We start from the raw sequence: 17,780 nt of genomic DNA, 5'->3' as shown, positions 1-17,780 counted from the left end.
CTGAGGAAATTCCCAATGGTGAGAGTGAATCCAAATCAAATGACATTCCTTGGGACCTGTACACTGAAGCTTCCTCTTTGCCCTTGGAGGAAGGAAATGGCAAAGAGCAGTCATGCCCTGAGCGAAAGCAAGATCTGAATGCAGAATAATAGTCTGGCTAGAGGGAGGTCATGCATGATCCACATCAGGGTAGATGCTGGCGAGTGCAAAACTAGAGGTGAAAATGCAACTTGAGAGCAATTTACATCTATGTTTGCACTAAATGGGTTTATTATAATTGCTATTATTATGATTAATTCCAGAGGAATTAAATGGGATCAGCCCTCAACTCCAAAGTGTTGCTGAGCAGACTGAAGTACTATGGTAAATAAGAAGGTTAGGAAGAGGTAGATGTAAAATAAAATTAATTTATGCCATGTAAAAAAGAAACCTACTACTTAACTAAAAAGGATGAAAGAAAGACCCAGCTATTCTTGGTACTGAAATGAACTAATGTAGATCTACTTCTTCTTTTTTTTTCCCCCTGTACTGGGTATCAAACCCAGAGCCTCACGCATGCTAGGCAAACATTCAACCACTGAGCTATATCCACAGCCCTAAAGTAGATCTTTTGTTCTTTTTCTTTCTTTCTTTTTTTTTTTTTGTAGATTTTTTTTTTTTTTTTTTTGGAGATTTAACTCAGGGACACTTTACCACTGACTCATACCCCACCCTCTGCCCTTTTTGTTTTTTATTTTGAGATAGGGTCTCTCTAAGTTGCCTAGGGCCTCACTAAATAGCTGAGACTGGTCTTAAACTTATGATCCTTCTGCCTCAGCCTCCTGAGCCACTGTGATTACAGGTGTGCACCATCATGCCCAACTCTAAAGTAGATCTTAAACCTGATCTTCTGACCAATCAAGAGATGGTTACAGCCAGTGGTATGATTTTTCTCCTTGTGTCTCTGTTTATAGCCTCACTCGTATGCTGTGACTCAATTTACTTTTCTGGAAGGGAACTATTAAATGACAGTATTTCTTTCCACATTTTTGGTGCCTGAAATATATCAGAATCCACACTTCCAAAAAAGTTAGGTGGTTCTATTATTAAATAACATTTGCTGAGCACTTATGCTGAGTACATTATAGTACTTATTACAGTACTGTCTTAGATTCCATTTCATAGGTGAAGAAAAGGAGGATAACAAAGTTTCAAAAGATTGTCAAAACTCACATAGCTAGCAAATGGCAAAATCAGAATTGAAACCCAGATCTGTCTGCTTCTAAATCCACTCATAGGGCACAATAGCACTGGGCCATATTGACTACGAACAATGAGACTCTACCTTTACAGAAGAGCTTGTGTATATGTGTGTGTGTATGTGTGTGTGTGTGTGTGTGTGTGTTAAATCACATATTTTGTTATCTTTAATGTAGGTGGTATACTTCTATACTTCTTAAAGACAAAAAAATTGAAATAATAAAATTGGAGTGGACATAAAAATAATACCAAGTATTAAGATGCAGAGAATCAAGCTGTAAAAAAAAAAAAAAGTGAGAATCTAGGGTAAGGGAAGCCCACCAGAGATGGGCAGCAAAGATTTTTTTCAAATACTCTCAAAACCCATTCCTGTATAGCCACAGATACTGCCCATTCACTGACGTGTGTTTCCAATACTCCTGTCCCCACCTGCTTCATCAAAAAGAGCTTTTCTGTAGACTTTCCTTTAGCAGTGACTTGGGGCCCATGGAGGACAGAAAGGCAGAGCCAAGTGGGTACATGGGCCCCAAAGGCTGCAAGAGGGCCAGCTGGCCTCCCTGCCATGTCAGCACATGCTGCTCTCAATGTGACTTCAATTGTTTAAAGATCTTTTATTTAAAAAACAAAAAGTTCACAGGCTCCTAAAGCACAGTCACTCCTGATAGGCATTCCAGATTATACAACACAGCCTCCTGGCCCCGTTTTCCCATTTAGATGAGTGATTGAGTGTGTGCATTAACGGATACCTTGGCGTTGGTTTGGAGCCATGTTATTGCTTTCTCCAGGCTTTGCTTTTTTGGACACATCCAGTTCTATTTCAGTCATTCAGATGGAAAAGAAAACATTTATAAGGTAGAATTCAATTTTGAACCATCCCATGGAGACAAAGGAAGATTTCGTTGATAGCTGGATGGATCATGGTTATTTTGTAACTACTGTCCCACTGTCTAGAAAGATAGCAAACTATTGATTAATTTTTCTTGGGGGCAGTGTTGTCTCATCGATCATTAAATAAGCTCTCCTGCCCATGAAGGTACAGGAAGAAAAGACATATGGCCTTGTAACAAAGTGTTTGTGTACTAGGTAGTGGACTCTAGAGTGCTAAATCAAGTCGACTTAGTTTTCAAGGATGTAATTTTTCCAGGAACTGCTCTGATTGTACCAAAATTCATGAGAGCACCCAGCCTTAGAGCACACATTTCAACCAACTAGCAAAGCCTGCAAAAAATTATAAACTGAAATCTGGGCCACAGAATTTTCATTGGCCTGGCCCACATCTGTCACTGATGCCATTTTCCTTCCTCCGCTACTTCCCCATGTCTCGGCTCTCTGACCGCCTGCTCAGGCAGAGACTTGCACACACATCTTTCCGCACTCCAATGCGAAGGCAGGCCCCTTCGAGGGTCATAAGAACCAAATAAGGAGAGGGCAGGAAGGAAAAGCCAGGCTCTCACTCGCAGCTGCTGCCATTTCTTGACATTCAGGTCCAGGTTTGCCCACCCTGTTTTCTGTCAGGGCAGAACCAAGGTTAATTCTCAAGACTATGCTGTGTTAACCTGGGTTTTCTGACCAATGTCTACTATGTAAAATCTTTTTGTTTATTTTCATGTTTTTTTGGTACCAGAAATTGAACTCAGGACCTGGACGGAGCATGCTAAGCACACACACACTCTCTCTGAGCTACACCTCCAGCCATTAAGTAAAATCTGAAACAATGTTTATATCGTGCAGCTTGAAACACCCTAGGGCCCAATCCCAGCACAGGTTTGCACATCTTATCATGGATGTGCCTCTTGGGCCCCATCGATGTCACATAATTTGTCCAACTCAGCCATTAAAGTTGTTTTCCACTTGTCACTTTCAAAGTCCCCTTCTCTTCACTCTCCAAAAACACCATTTATACCACCGGAAAAGATATGTGAGGGGAGACAGCAAGTTTAAAAGGTGGCCTCGCCTTTACCTTTACTTGAAAGTAAGCCTCTCAAACTTCTTTTGGTAGATGGAGCAGGGGATAGAATCCCGTTCTCCTGACTGAATTCACTCACTTCCCTTGCACTTCATCATCTCATTCACAAAGTCCAGCTGAGCATGAGTGAGATGACAGGGTCCTTTTTCCAAACTGCATTGTCCAGGATCACTCCACTCCTACCACTTAGGCCATGGGGAATTTGGCAGATTTTATCGATCCTAGTCTTCACCTCACTTTAACTAGAATCATCCTACAGGATGAACATCTCTGTTTCTAGCACCTGATGTGATCTCAGACCTCCTCGATTTCCAGAATTAAAAAGAAAGCAGTAGGATCTGGGAATGGGGGCACACACCTGTAATCCCAGCAACTCATGAGGCTGAGGGAAGAGGATCATATGTATGAGATCAGGCTGGGCAACTCAGAACTTGTTTCAAAATTGAAAGGGATAAGACTTAGCCCTTGCATGCACTCCCCAGTATCACAAAGAAAAAAGAAGAAAAAGGAAAAAAAAAAAAAAGACATCACAGAAGAGCAGAAGAGAGGCTATAGAAAGAAGTCTGAGTGATGTCCACAATAAGATGCCAGTTGGAGTCTGGTGAGGTTGCACCTGTAGCAGCAAGCCATGCCAGGAAGTCCCATGTTGCCATTCTCAAAGCTTGCTGCAGTTGAAATTTCTTCCCTACCATCTCACTATCTGCCAGGGGCCTTAAAAGTCACCTTTACCTGTCACCAAGCTGCCACATGGTTTGGTTATCCTCATTGCACAGAGAGAAAATAGAACCTACGACACAGAAGGTTCTTTGGCTTGCCAAAGTCACACAGGTAGAAAGTAGAACAGTGATTTGAGCCAGGCATGGTGGCACATGCCTACAATCTCAGTGGCTCAGGAGGCTGAGACAGAAGGATCGCAGATTCGAAGCCAGCTTCGGCATTTTAGCAAGGCCCTAAGCAACTCAGTGAGACCTTGTCTCTAAATAAAATATAAGAAAGAGCCGGGGATGTGGCTCAGTGATTAAGCACCCCTGGGTTTAATCCATAGCACCAAAAAAAAAAAAAAAAAAAAAGGTGATTTGAATCCAGGTCTTACTCTTTTTAGGAGACCCAGCCCTACTTCCCTGATCAGTATGCACACAAGTTTAACAAGGAAAGAATGGGAAAGCAAGGAGAAAGAACCCTGAGCTTGGCACTAATTTATGGCCGCACAGCCCTGGACAACTGATATCACTATACTCTGTGACCCTTCTGTTCTGTCACCAAAACCACACCTCCTCCTTCACCTACTAACACTAAAGCAGGGCCCCTGTGGAAGGCAAAGCCACCGTTGAGGCCATGCCCCTAGGAAATGGAAACCATGAACAATGCCATCAGGATTCCCCAGCTGGCTATCTGATAATTCATAGGCACAGCCCTCAGACCTAGTGAGACCTAGTGTGACTGGTGTGTCTGACCCTCCATTTTTACCTCAGTGAGAACAACATACACACAGAAGAGTTCAAGTTCAATTGGGACAAGTTGAATCCAATTGATGGATTATATCAATGCCCAAATCCTGGTTGTGGAATTGTACTATAGTTTTGCAAGACATTGCCTTGCTAAGTTGCTGAGGCTGGCCTCGAAATTTCAATCCTCCTGCTTTAGCCTCCCAAGTCTCTGGGATTACAGGTATGCACCACCACACTTGGCTCTGAATTATGTCTTAAAACTGTAAGTGAATCTATAATTATCTAAATAAAGTTTTCAATTAAAAAGCAGAAAGAATCAAAGCAAAACATCAAATCAAATAAGATAGTCATCGAACAGTGAAATTACCCTTCTGGGTTACCATAAGTAACAGTGATGAACCAAGATAGCAGAAGTGCCACCTAGTGTCACAAGGCGAGTGCTCCTCACCTTGTCTCTCAGTCACGAGCGGGGCATTTCTGATTATGGGTGAACAATTCACAGCCAAGTCAACATAAATTGTAATGCTCTAAAAAAAGCAATCATGCCCTCTTTATTCCTGAAGAGTCCCAAGCATACAATTGGCACTTGCCTAACTATGCACAATGACTAATAACCTTCACCATGGATTTCATTTCAGTTCGAGTAATTTTTCCCCACAGATCAGTGTAGTAATAGTCCTTCCTACGCACAATTAATCCAGATCTGTGAATACATAAGTGCGTGCTTTACATGAGGCTACTACCTCAGATACAAAAATATACACTTTATTAAGAGGCTACTACCTTGGAATTTGACCGAAGAAGAGCAATAGAAGGAAAAAATTTGTCTATTTAACAAGTTCATACAGTTTGCCTTTCATGATCTTTTGAAGTTTTACATCTCAAACCTCGTTTAAGACATCGACATCCATCCCTTAGGGGTCAGGAATGTAGCTCAGTGGTAGAGCATGTGACTAGTATGTCTGATGCCCTGGGTTCAAACCGTATCATCGCAAAACAAAATCACAACAAAAACCAAAACTTGATCTTATGTTGGAATTATAGAAACATATCAGATTGTGATGTACTCTTTTGGGGGAATGATTTTGCCTTAAACCCTACCCTGCACTGTCTGAGTAGGTGAAACACAACAGCATGTGGGTTCTTAGCACTGTTTTATTAATCTGAAGGACATGCAGCACCTTCTTGGAAAGTTTACTGGGCAGGTAAATTTCCTGTCTCTTCCACCACTTTTTTTGACAGACTAACCTAGGCAATAATGCTCATTGAGGTCTCCTCACAAGTAGCACTTGAAAACTAAGAATTTTACTACATAAGGAATCTTCTTGCCAGAAAGCAAAAACAAAGTAGGAAAGGGAAATCTCTCTGTGCCCTTCCCCATTCATTTCTTCTGGGGCACTAATTCATCTTGAATTTAAAATGTATCTTTCTCTGAAAAGTTATGCCAAGTACCTTTCAGCATTACAAAAAAAAAAAAAAAAAAAAAAAATCAAAAACAGACACAGAACTTTCCAGAGAGAAGTGACTTGGGAGATCATCTAAGGTCAATTCTACATATGAGAGAAGGGCTTATTGCCCACCTTGTCAAGTCCCTTACTGTAAGACAGTCCCCTCCATGTTTTAAGTGATGTGCTCAAGGTCAAGTTCAGGGTTAGCACTCTGGTCTCTCATCTTCTATCCCATCAAGTTGTTTCCTCCAAAAATTACTTCTACACCCACCTCATTCCTCTGTCCCAAAATGGAGAAAGGAGAGAAGACCTATAAATGATTAAGCTCATCCGCAACATGCATTAAAAAAACACATAAGTGCCCCATGCTTGGTGTACACCCAGCTGATGATGGTCAAGACTAAGGAAGGCCACGAGAAGTTCAGGAGAACCCAGAGTCTGGGTGTGTGGGGTTTACGCTTACCTTCTAGAGACCTCCCATTTGTAACTAATAATGCTGGATTGTTTCAAAGAGAACTCAGCCCGGGCAGTGCTAAATCTATTTTATGAAATAGAGATGTGGGAATAATTTTCAAAACATAAAAGTCTCTTTCTCTTTGAGATCCTTAAAGCATCAGGAACACTATCATTGACACCCCACCCCCATGCATTAAGAGTTAATTTCTTACTCTCAAATATTAACTAGTGTTTCTGAGACAAATCAATCAAGAAGTTTTTATCCTTCCCGCTACCCCCACATACTATCTTCATAATAACGCAGGAATCTGAGTCTTCAAGACAGTGCTAGATTAAGTTCATTGTCAAGTGCAACAACAGAAAGTTAAAATTCTCAAACAACTATACAATCCCTGTTTCACCTTAGCAGAAATAATAGGTGAGAGTCTGTAACTACTTTTAAGGATCATCATATATTACTTTAAAATTCTGCACAATTTTCAATAATAAATGAATAGCATTTTCATGTGCAGTACAACACACCAAATAGTTTTCCAGTCATTTACAATTCACCAGTTACACTCAAAAAGTTTCCCCACACCCACACACCATCACTTCGAACCTTCACGAAAAGACAACCGTTTTTGAGCCATTTAAATGAGAGAGAGAGAGACAGGGAGAGAGGGAGAGAGAGAAAGGGAATATATCCTGGTGGAAAATAATATACAGCTGTGATAATATCATGTTTTTTTTAAATACCATAATATAGTTTTACTTTTAATAATAAAAGATAAAAAAGGGGCGTCTGTGAATAATTAGAGATTGCAGTCTGAAGCCAGTTACAGTCACTGCAATTGATAATAAACTGAAAACCCCTTGAGAGCAGGTAAATGCTTTGCAACCCTGACCCCCTGGCTCTCACGTTACTTAACTACCCTGCGGTTCTTGCATTACATCACCATTCAAGCGATTGGTCCCTGCATTTTAACTCTCTCCCTGTCTCCTCCGATTAGGAGCGACACCACAGCAAAGAAACTTCCACCGAGTTTGCTCTTTTCTCGCTTCGCTTTTTATTTGTGGCCTCTTTGCTCCTGTGGCTTTAGTTTGCTTGTCTTTTTATTTTGCCCAGCCCGGTCTCTGCTCAACTCATTCGGGTCTCTATACTAGAACAACAACAAAAAAACTCTGATCAAAGTGAAAAGAAATGCCTCTTCGGGGCAAGAAGAGGAGCGGAGGGGCTGGGGAAAGAGGAGAAGGAAGAGGAGGGGGAACAAAGACGGGCAGAAACGAGAGATGGGGGAGAAAAAGAAGAGGAGGAGGAGGATGAAGCCTCAAGAACAGAAAGCAGTGGGGGCCAAAAAAAAAAAAAAGTCCTTAAAATCAAGAAAAAGAAAATAAAATTAAAAACAAACCTCATGGACATCACTGAGGCTGAATTCCCTCCTGAGGTGCAGAACATGAGAGCTCTGGAATGAGTGTGTGTAGAATTTGAGCCAAAGCTTAACTAGCTTGAGTGAGTCATATCCTTCCCATTTGATTCCAGGCCAAGCGATGATGTAATGCTCTGGCCCTTCTTTAGCGCCTAGCTCTGGCTCTCTCCCTCCAGCTTGCTCGCTCTCTTTCTCCTGGGCTCGCCCTCCTCCCCCTTCTCCTTTTTAGCTCAGTGCTGGTGAAGTCACCATTTAAATCTGGCAGAACTGAAGCAAAAACTTCAATGTAACCAAAACAGCCCCAGGCCGAGTTCCAGGCTCAGGGAGCCTACCCGGTGCAATTGCCCTTAGAAACCGGTAAACAGAGGAGGAAACAGTGCCGCCTCGGGATGGCCTGACAGCTGCCATCAGACAGCTCAGAGAGGGACCCCGGAGGTCTGCAGCCAAGGGGTCAGTAGTTCTGATAAAATAATAATGATAATAATGAAAAGAAAAGCTGATTTTTTTTTAAAGTGCCCCTGCCTTTGGAAAAGGGGAAATAACAAGGAAGAAGCATGTAGAGATGGGGAAGCAGGGAGTGAGAGAGCAGGTTGGAAGGACCTAGAATGAAAAACCAACTCAGCCGGGGCGGGTTTCAGTTCAGAACCAGGTGACAGGGTTTCCATTGCCCAGGGCCCTTTTTTCCTGGAGTGGGGTGGGATTTTCTGTTGCTGAATGCCAACCACCTCCCCTCCAGAGACTCCTCGCATCTGACCTCCCTGTCAGCAAGGGCAGAACCACTTCTGGTCCAAACACGCGCCTGCGTCTGGAGCCATCAAGGACTGGGAAATCACAGCAACTTCTGCGCTGGCCCGTGCTGGCCTTCTGATGTACTCAAGCTAAAGGACCCGAGCTGCAAAACTCCTCCCTGCCTTTCTGAGACCAGCAGGCTGCTCTCAGGTGAACTGTCCAAACAGGGGATCAAAACAGGTCCTTCCTTAAAATGAGACAGGCCACTGCTTTCCTCCACCTATTGCAGGGGTGCCCTGGGGCGGGTGGGGCTGTCTGTGAATCTAGAGAGGGTACAGGGAGAACAAATAGAAAGTGTGTCTCTTTTTTAATAACAGAGGTTGGAAAAACAGCCAGGGGATGCGGGGGGTGGGGGGACAGCAACCTTATCCTTCACAAATGTCAGTGAAGCCCTTTTAATTGCTTCACACTTCCTAGACCTAGTTGGGACACTTAGCGGCTTTGCTAGCAAGGTTTTTTAACCCATCTCCACTCAGCTTTCTATTTCCCCTCACCCTTCATGCCTCTTAAAAAAAAAAAAAAAAAAAAAACTTTGAAAACAGGAAATTCACGAAAAAATTTTTTTAACCACAAAAGCAGAAGAAAGGCATTAGACTGCAATTTTTGTTTGTTTGTTTGTTTGTTTTTCCCTCAAACATGATCACAGCTTTTCTATAGTCTGTTGCCCCTAATTGCATTTGTGGCCAGGGACTCAGGTAAGTAATACTAACGTATGTCTTTGCACATTGTGGAGCAGAGTGGATCATGTCTTCCCAACTCTGTTTTTGGAGAAATCTCTTTGCTTATTAAAGATATTTGCTGCTGGGGCTCGGGGTTGTTCCTCTGAATCCCTTGGAATTTAAACCAGCTTCCGGTACCATCCCTGTCGTTAGCTTGAAGGGTTAAAAAGGCAAGATTTGCCCAACAGTCTGCATGACCCCCAGGGGCTGTGGCGGGAAGAGCTTGCTCCAGCAGGCTGCTCTCTGGCATGACATCCTCAATTGATGCTGATGCCACAGTGGCTCCCAGTGACACCTTTATCAAGGCAGGCAGCTCTGAATTAGAGGTGATCAGCCATAATTACAGCTGGCGCCACTGAAGCCTGTGGCCTGACAGCAGCGAATGTGGTTGTTATAAAGTTTGGTCCACCATGTCAGTGGCCTGTATAACTCATTTATGTCTGACTCGCCAAGAAGCCATTGATTTTTCTTCTGCTGCAGGGAATAAATAAAACAAAATTTTTCAATAGCGCCTACAAGCCTTTACACTTTAAGGCAGGTTGACAAGGTTTTACATAAACGACTTTCTCGTTTTTAAAAGAGCTATGGACCATGTTGAGTGGCATAAGGACTTTTATTCTTCCTGTTTTACCCCACACACAATTTCCTCCCCTCGACTTAGTTTACATACTGAAATATTTTCTTTATGTTATTATTTTAGATATATCAAAATGGATATGTGGTAGAATTTTTCAAATTTCTATCTTCCTATGAACTTACTGGGAAAATGCTCCCTCTAGAATTTTTCCTATACCACATCATAAGGACTGGGTTAAGTTGCCAGATAAAAGACCCCTGATGCTTTCTAGTGAGGTAGATCCTGTGCTATAGAGTAAAGACTCTTTAGAGGCAGCTGTCCTGGACCTTCCCTGGAAAGCAGCAAAGATGACAGCTTTGGCTAAAGTCAGGCCCAGCAATCTGATGAGGCATATGAGCATCAGTGCCAAAAGGAGGAAGGGGCCTAGAGCAACCGAGGGGACCCACATGCCACTGAGCAGGGAGTTCTGACTCCAGTGGTGTTGGTGCTTCTGGAGTCCGAACTCTAAAGACTGGGAGATACCTGACTGTATCTGATGAAAAGAATGCCATTAAGCCACCAGAGTCCCAGGGCACACTGATAGCCTGGTAAAACTTCTTCAAGAGTGCTGGCTGGAATTGAGATCAACCTCAGAGGTTAAAGGGGCCTGAATAACTACATTTTCACCTAATGAAACTATTGGTTGGAATGTACACATTCCCTCCTGCCACTTCCAAATCAGGCATTATCACTGGCTGCTAGGTGTCTCCTCACTTGAGAAGAAACCCTGCTTTCCCATTTTCCTTCCTATGAGCAGCTAATGATAGGGAATATCCTATTCTCAAAAGGAAATTCCCCTTCGACTCAAGAGCTTCCTTTTTCACCCATATGACCCTCCGGTGGTCTTGTCCACCCTCACCCTCTTGGCCCTTCCCCATTCAGGCTGCTGCTCTGAAGAAGGGGTGCTTTGTAAGTAGGAGTCCCTACGATGCTGGATCCCAGTGGGAGCCTCTGGAGAAGGAGCCCCTGGCCACAGGCTGGGCCTCCCGATTAGCTGGCTGCCTCAGGAATGCTTACAACGCCCTCCTCTGCAGAGCTGTCATCCTTGGGGAGAGGGTGGCGGGTACCGCGCAGCTGTTCGGTGTAACTCACTCATGGACTCCCAGCTCCTGATGACACGTTCGGCTCCAAAGAGGTGGAAACCTCTGAGATTTGAGCTTGGAGTTCAAAATGCGTTTGGACTCTCTCCAAAACAACCCGACAGAAAAGGCACAACTGTAATCGTAGAGACTGAAGTGCACAACAGCCGACAAAAAGTAAACTCCATGTGCCTGGGGTGAATTTCTGAGCTCGAAAACATTATGGACACAGCCGAGAGAAGAAACAATAAAGACCCCTCCTGGGGAGAGCTGTGTTTTTTGTTTTTTTGGATTTTTTTTTTTTTTAGCTTGGCATTTATTCTCCATAAGGAAAAGCATATCATCTTCTCACAGACAGTGTTTTTAAAATTTAACCCATGATTCCTACAGTCCCAGGGGAGTTTGAGGGGCCAGATAATTTCAGAGTTAAATAAGCTATAATGACTATCACATGTACCCAGCCATAAACCTAGTATTAAAAATTATTGAGAAAAAAAAAAGTGGCATCTCTTCCTTTTTTAATTTACAATAAGCATCCAGGTGGTTTTCTAAGGCCTCCTTTGCAAATTGCTTCCAGCGAACCTTCCGGTCACAGACCACTGCACACCCACATGGTGTCATTCAACATTCCCTTCGACTTGGGTGTCCCGTGTTTTCACAGTGGACAGGGGCTGAGGGGCTGTCTGCAGCATGCACCCTAGGCCCTGTGCAAGCAGGATTAGCTGGCTTAGATCACTGGGTCTGTGAAAGTCAGTTCCAGGCACGTCCAGGGAAAGAGTAAGAGAGTCATCTGTCCTTGGTTATTCTTCTCTGCATATCCCACAGCCCAACCTTGCACCAAGTACCCTCAGGCAACTTGCTGGCCTTTCCTGTGTCAAAATGTATTTGTAATGCACCAAAGGGGCAAGGTTGAATGGGTCTCAGATGAAGGAATGGATCTCTAATGAGGGAACCATCTAGGAAGCCTCAGGAATAGGTAGGTACTGGGAGGTTATGACAGCCTTTTATTTTTATTTATTTATTTATTTATTTATTTATTTTTGTGGTGCTGGGGATTGAACCCAGGGCCTTGTGCATGCAAGGCAAGTCCTCTACCAACTGAGCTATATCCCCAGCCCCATGACAGCCTTTTGATCAGCTCATAAATATCATCACAGATTCTGCCTACTCATAGTTGCTTTGCTTCCTTCTAATTTCTATTCTATCCTTAAAATATGTATGTCATTGTATCTATCACAGCACCTGAAAGGTCCTGACACTTGATGTACATTTGTCAAATAAACAAATGAGTAAATGAATAGACTCTTCACTCCGGGTATTATCCTTTTCATGATCTCCTTGCTGGATCCCCAGTCTCGGGTAAGAGTGCCCGTTTGGGGCATCCTGAACCAGACTGGATGCCAGCAACAAAATAGTTACAGAAAGCACTGATTCCTGTGCTTGTCTTCCCAGCAGCCATGGCTTCTTCAGGGCTGAGACCATGCTTATTCATCTTCACAACCCTACTGAGCAAGCACCTGGCTCACACGCAGTAGGTCCTCAAGAAATGTGATTGAGACTAGACCGATGGCAACAGGCTGCTCAACTTTCCCTGCAGATTTTCCCTCCTGAAAGTTCTCATTCCTTTTTGCAGTCTTGCTCACACTACTTCTTTACATTTCTTAAGAAAAAAATGTATCTAGAAGACCCAGAATCTAGAAGACCTAGAATCTAAATGCCAAAACCCTGGGCTACTGGGGGCCTTCTCTATCCCTGCACTGTCCCTTTTCCTCTTGGAGGGTTTAATTTCTTCTTGCCCTGCTTTTCCTGCTTCTATATGGTAAGGATGTCAGAGGAGTTCCCTGAGGTTTGCATTGGAGCCCTGACACTAGACTTCTGTCACCAGTGTCCTACATGAAGCATTCAGGGGAACTGAAACGAGGTGAGAGGGACGGGAGATGATGCTACTCACATGGTTACTGAGACATCCTAAGGAATGGGAGCCTGATCCCAGGGCCTCCTCATGCCTGAACAAATGGTGGTGTGAATCCTACTCAGAGTCCCTATGACCCAGGGTTGAGACTTCAGGAAGAATTCAAAAGAAAAAAGAAAAGATAGGGAGTCCCAACTTTTGCAGGCAGAAGGTTATGCAGGATCAAAGATTGCTGATGCTGTCACTGCACTGAATTCATGTTTAAGCACGGAGCAGAGCCGAGCAGGCCATTGTACCATTGTAGTTCACCAGGACTGGCTCAGAGCACTCATGCTTGGGAGACGTGGGCAGCTGATGGAGCAAGAGGAAGGGCTCCAGGGCAGGATTGGTGGGGCATCTGGTTGAGGGAGGTAATCTACCAACTACCCACTCCCCACCTGGACCAAATACAGTGACTGTCAATCTGGATGGCAGCAAGTGAGGCACCAAGCAGGCACTACTAAGCAAGCACTCACTCTGCAGTAGGGCAGCCACTGCCCAGCACTGAGACTGGGGAAGCGAGCTCCCCCTTAACTGTCGAGCTGTAGGGGCCTCGTTGGTAACTCCTCATCTAAGCCCTGGTTGGTGAGGACTCACTTGCTCCGGGTATCCAGCAAGCGCTGGTGGGCTCAGTAACATAATACTAGGTGCTGCTCTGAGCCAGTTGAAGGAAGAGGTGATGATCCAGAGATCTGGACTTCTTGGAAGTGTTATCTTTCATCAATCTTTCTTTTTTCTCAATTGCATATCCTTTAGATTTCCATTCTATTTTTTTTCTCTCGTATTTGTTGTTTGTGCAGAACATCACAATTATGGCCTTCTCTGTCCTGTCTGTGAGAACATATGGAAAGTGATAGCTTTTCTTTGTATCATAAGATGAACATATAATATGATCCTTAGTTACTATGAGTTGACATTTGAAATAAAAGTTGTCTGACACTGGAGTCAGGGATGCAATCACAAAACCTCACCTCATTGTTTGGTATCAATGCACTAGTTCTGTTTATAATCCAGGCATAACTCATGAACTGTGCATCCAGAAGCAACCCGTGATATGGGCATAGCAAATGGGAAGGCCAGGTATGAAGGGGGTCCACTAAACATCATGATTCTGATCACAGATTTTCCAAGGAATGAGGTTGAAATAGAGGCAGAGAGGAATGGATACTTTTATGGAATAACATCCAAAAGCAAAAAATGCCTGGATTGGGTGTAGCTCAGTGGTAGACCTTTTGCTTAGAAAGCACAGGGCCCAGGTTCAGTCCCCAGCACTGAGGGGTGAGAAAAGCAAGAAATGTAGAGGGTTGCTTAGTTCAGGCAATAAGCTGAACTCACACTACCCATCTGGCCTGGCCATCTTCCTTCCACTCCTGAAAATCTCACCAAGGCCACACTCTGAACCAGCTCTGCAAACTTAATACCTGAAGTTCTCCCAGAACCCCACGCTGCTGTATCTGAGGCTCCCCCTTTCTTGACAGATCTCCTCATTTCATGGGGAGGCAAAATGTGTGGCTGCCAGAACCTATTACTGGCTACAAATTCTTTTCTGGTAAAGCAGTCCATGAGGACTTACGAAATCAGTTGAAAATGTCATCCCTTTGCACATTATCAATTCAAAACACTTGGGTGCCTTCTTTCTGAAAAGTCTCTACCAGTTTCCCCAAATATTTTGCAATTGCACAAAAAGGCCTTCCCAGAAAGATTATGGTGGTCACTTGGTAGCAGTGAAGGATTGATTCCAGGACCCCTGTGGATTCCAAACTCCAAGGACACTCAAGTCCTTTATAAAAAATGGCACAATATTCGCATATAACCCTGTACATATCCCCTGTACTAACTTGTCTGAATGATAGTCCTTAAAATATATTCTGCTACCTGATTTCATTATTGGGCATTTTTACATGGAAAAAAAATCTACAAAAAGTAAGAATGAGTTTGAAGAGGGTTTGAAGGTATTAGAAATAAAAGGGAAGGCTTAAACTGTGGAATTGTGTTTGTGGTTTCTTTTCTTTTCACGAGGTTTCCAGCTGCAGGGCTCTGTGTATTTAATAACTGACCTTCCCTTACACCAAGAAGGGAAGTCCACCAGCACTGATTCATTAAAAGGGTCTCTGCAAGGAGAATTAGCCCTCCAACACGTTTGCCTGGAGGGGATGGGAAGATTTTTTTTTTTTTTTAAACCCCAAACATGAAGCTCTTGGGCCTTCCAAATGAAATTATCTATGTTTTTATTAACCAGGTCCCTGAGTTAAAAAGTTGGTTTTGATAAGAGAGAATAAATGAAAGAGAAAACTGCTGACATAATATTTTGTTTTCCAAACCCACTTCCACATTCTACTGTCCCTCTCAGGCCTGTACATGACTGTGGTTTCTGTATTTACACCAGAATCCTGGACCGAAAGGTGCAGTTAATCCTGCCTTACGCTGAAATTCGTTTCTAAAAACTAAGAAAATGATCGTAATGACTCTTTTGTCTGCATTAGTATGTTTCTGTCTTTCTAGAAATATAGTATTGTGTGATTTATAAATAATTTAGTTTTGTACTCTCCATTTCCATGAGGGGCAAAAAGGATATGATGTCCAAGGGGCTTCTTTAGGTTTGGGAGTAAAAGGGCTGAAATGTCTCATTCTTTACAATGAATGAAGAATTCTTCTGACATTAATAGAAATAGGAAGGAAGGTGGGATTTGAGGACATTCTGGGTCAATCCCAGTACCCTAGGCCCTTCCTTATTCTTTTTGAGATGGGCTCTCGATAATATTGCCCAGACCTGCCTTGAACTCCTGGACTTGAACGATCCTCCTGCCACAGCCTCCCCTCCAGAGTAGCTGGGACTATAGGCACATAGGACTGTGCTGGCTTCAATTCCTTTCTCTTAGCACCCATGCAAACCAGAAAGCATGCTCTTAAACTGGTATTAGAACATAGCTTTCTCAAGCAACAAGCACCCCTGAGAATCTAATGAAAGTATGAGCCTGGGACTCCTGGTTAATAACCTCCCAGAGTGAGCTAGAGGTATGGTTCAGTGGTAGAGTTCCCATTTAGCATGCAATCCCCAGCTTGAAAACAGACAAAACCCCTGCTGTCATTACATTAAATTTCCAACTCAGCTCTTTCATAGGTAAAGAAGAGCACAAATCAATCTCAATGCCTTCAAGACTGAGCCCCTGGCCTGGAACATTGACCAGGAGACAGAGACCTTTTTTCTAGCTCATTGGTTCTCAGATTTTGTGGGCTTGAGAATCTCTGGGGAAATAGATTAAAATACAAATTTTCAGGTATTTTCTCAGAGAGCATATAGGTAAATGTGGGGCCTGAGAATGTGTACTTCTAAGCAAAATCCCACAGGGATTTTGATATCTGATTTAATGATCTGTACACCACACCACAAGGTAGATTGAATTCTAGGTGATCATCCCATGGTCAAAGATATTTTATAAATAGGGGTTAGGGATGTCACTCAGGGATATAATATAGCTATTGTCTAACATCTGCCAGGCCCTGGATTCAATCCCTAGCATCACAAAAAAAAAAAAAAAAAAGAAAAAGAAAAAAGAAAAGAAAATTTTATAAATTACTTGAATTGAAATGAGTAAAAGAAAGTAAATACATAAAAGTGTATATTTCCCCTTTCCCTGCTATTTAGATTTTAAAGGCATTATGATTGTCCTTTACCTCCTATTTCTTAAGGTAATATATAGTGATCTGTCAAAATGAATGAACCTTTAAAAATTGACTATGAAGACTTTTCCAAAACAGGATGCTTACTGTGGCTGGAAAGAAAACACGCATGTTCACAGTAACATAACACCCACCTACGTGGTTTATGGAATTGTGGTCTCCAGGACCCTGATAAGATTAGTTTCCTGACCTGTGGCTAGTTTTTCAAGGCAATTCTCTTCTGCTTACTATCAAAGTCTCCAGATGTTTACTTTGCAATATCCCTGGTCTCCTAATGTGACAATCACAGGGAAGCTGATATGGGGAGGGGCAGGGAGGAATATTAGTGTGCCTGAGGATCCACTGTGGGACCAGTCCACACAACTTTGGAATAACTGATTGCTTTCTGGACCTGTAGTTGACCATCAGTGGTGATGATGGTTCTTGGTTCTGATGAAAGGAACTGGATTCTGTGCCGGACTCCCTTCTCCCAGGTCTTTTACCCATCACTCTTCCCCAAGGAAATTAAAAACATTTTTCAAAATTCTTTATTTGCCTTCTTGAGAGCAAAGCCCTTGAGAGGAGAAAGTGCCAGTCTATCCACACCCCAAAACCAGAGAGATGGATAAAAGGGAGTGAGGATCACCATGCATGAGCCATCAAGGCTGCATCTAAAGCTAAGTGGACATTAACTGTCTGAATTGCAACAATCCTCACATTTGACCAACTCTTTGTTATATTGATGTTGTCATAGAAACACAGAAACAGCTATAGAAATGGATACCACACCCACAAGCACAGGGACCAGAAATGGTGAAAAACCTTGTTAGGCCAGGCACTGTGGTGTGCATCTATAATCCCAGTGACTTGGCTGAGGCTGGAGGATTGTGAGTTCAAAGCCAGCCTCAGCAACTTAGTGAGTGCTTAAGCAACTCAGCAAGACCCTGTCTCTAAAGAAAATACAAAAGAAAAAACAGGGTGTGGGTGCTGGGGATGTAAC

At 43.1% G+C, this 17,780-nt stretch overlaps 1 protein-coding gene across 3 annotated transcripts in view; it reads right to left on the bottom strand.

Moving 5' to 3' along the window:
* Nucleotides 1-17,780, bottom strand: part of Creb5 (cAMP responsive element binding protein 5) — a 387,517-nt gene that overhangs the window by 119,008 nt on the left and 250,729 nt on the right. The window contains exon 1 of one of the 3 annotated variants that reach the window (XM_047562023.1): nt 7,949-8,010. The exons of the other annotated variants lie outside the window; for them this stretch is intronic. Coding sequence (XP_047417979.1) covers nt 7,949-7,995 — 47 coding nt within the window. The 5' untranslated portion in view covers nt 7,996-8,010. Of the gene's footprint in view, nt 1-7,948; nt 8,011-17,780 lie in introns of those variants that run through there. 3 annotated transcript variants of the gene reach the window in all.

Source organism: Sciurus carolinensis, chromosome 8 (assembly GCF_902686445.1).
Source record: "Sciurus carolinensis chromosome 8, mSciCar1.2, whole genome shotgun sequence".
Lineage (NCBI taxonomy): Eukaryota > Metazoa > Chordata > Mammalia > Rodentia > Sciuridae > Sciurus > Sciurus carolinensis.
This window is presented reverse-complemented; position numbering and strand designations above follow the sequence as displayed.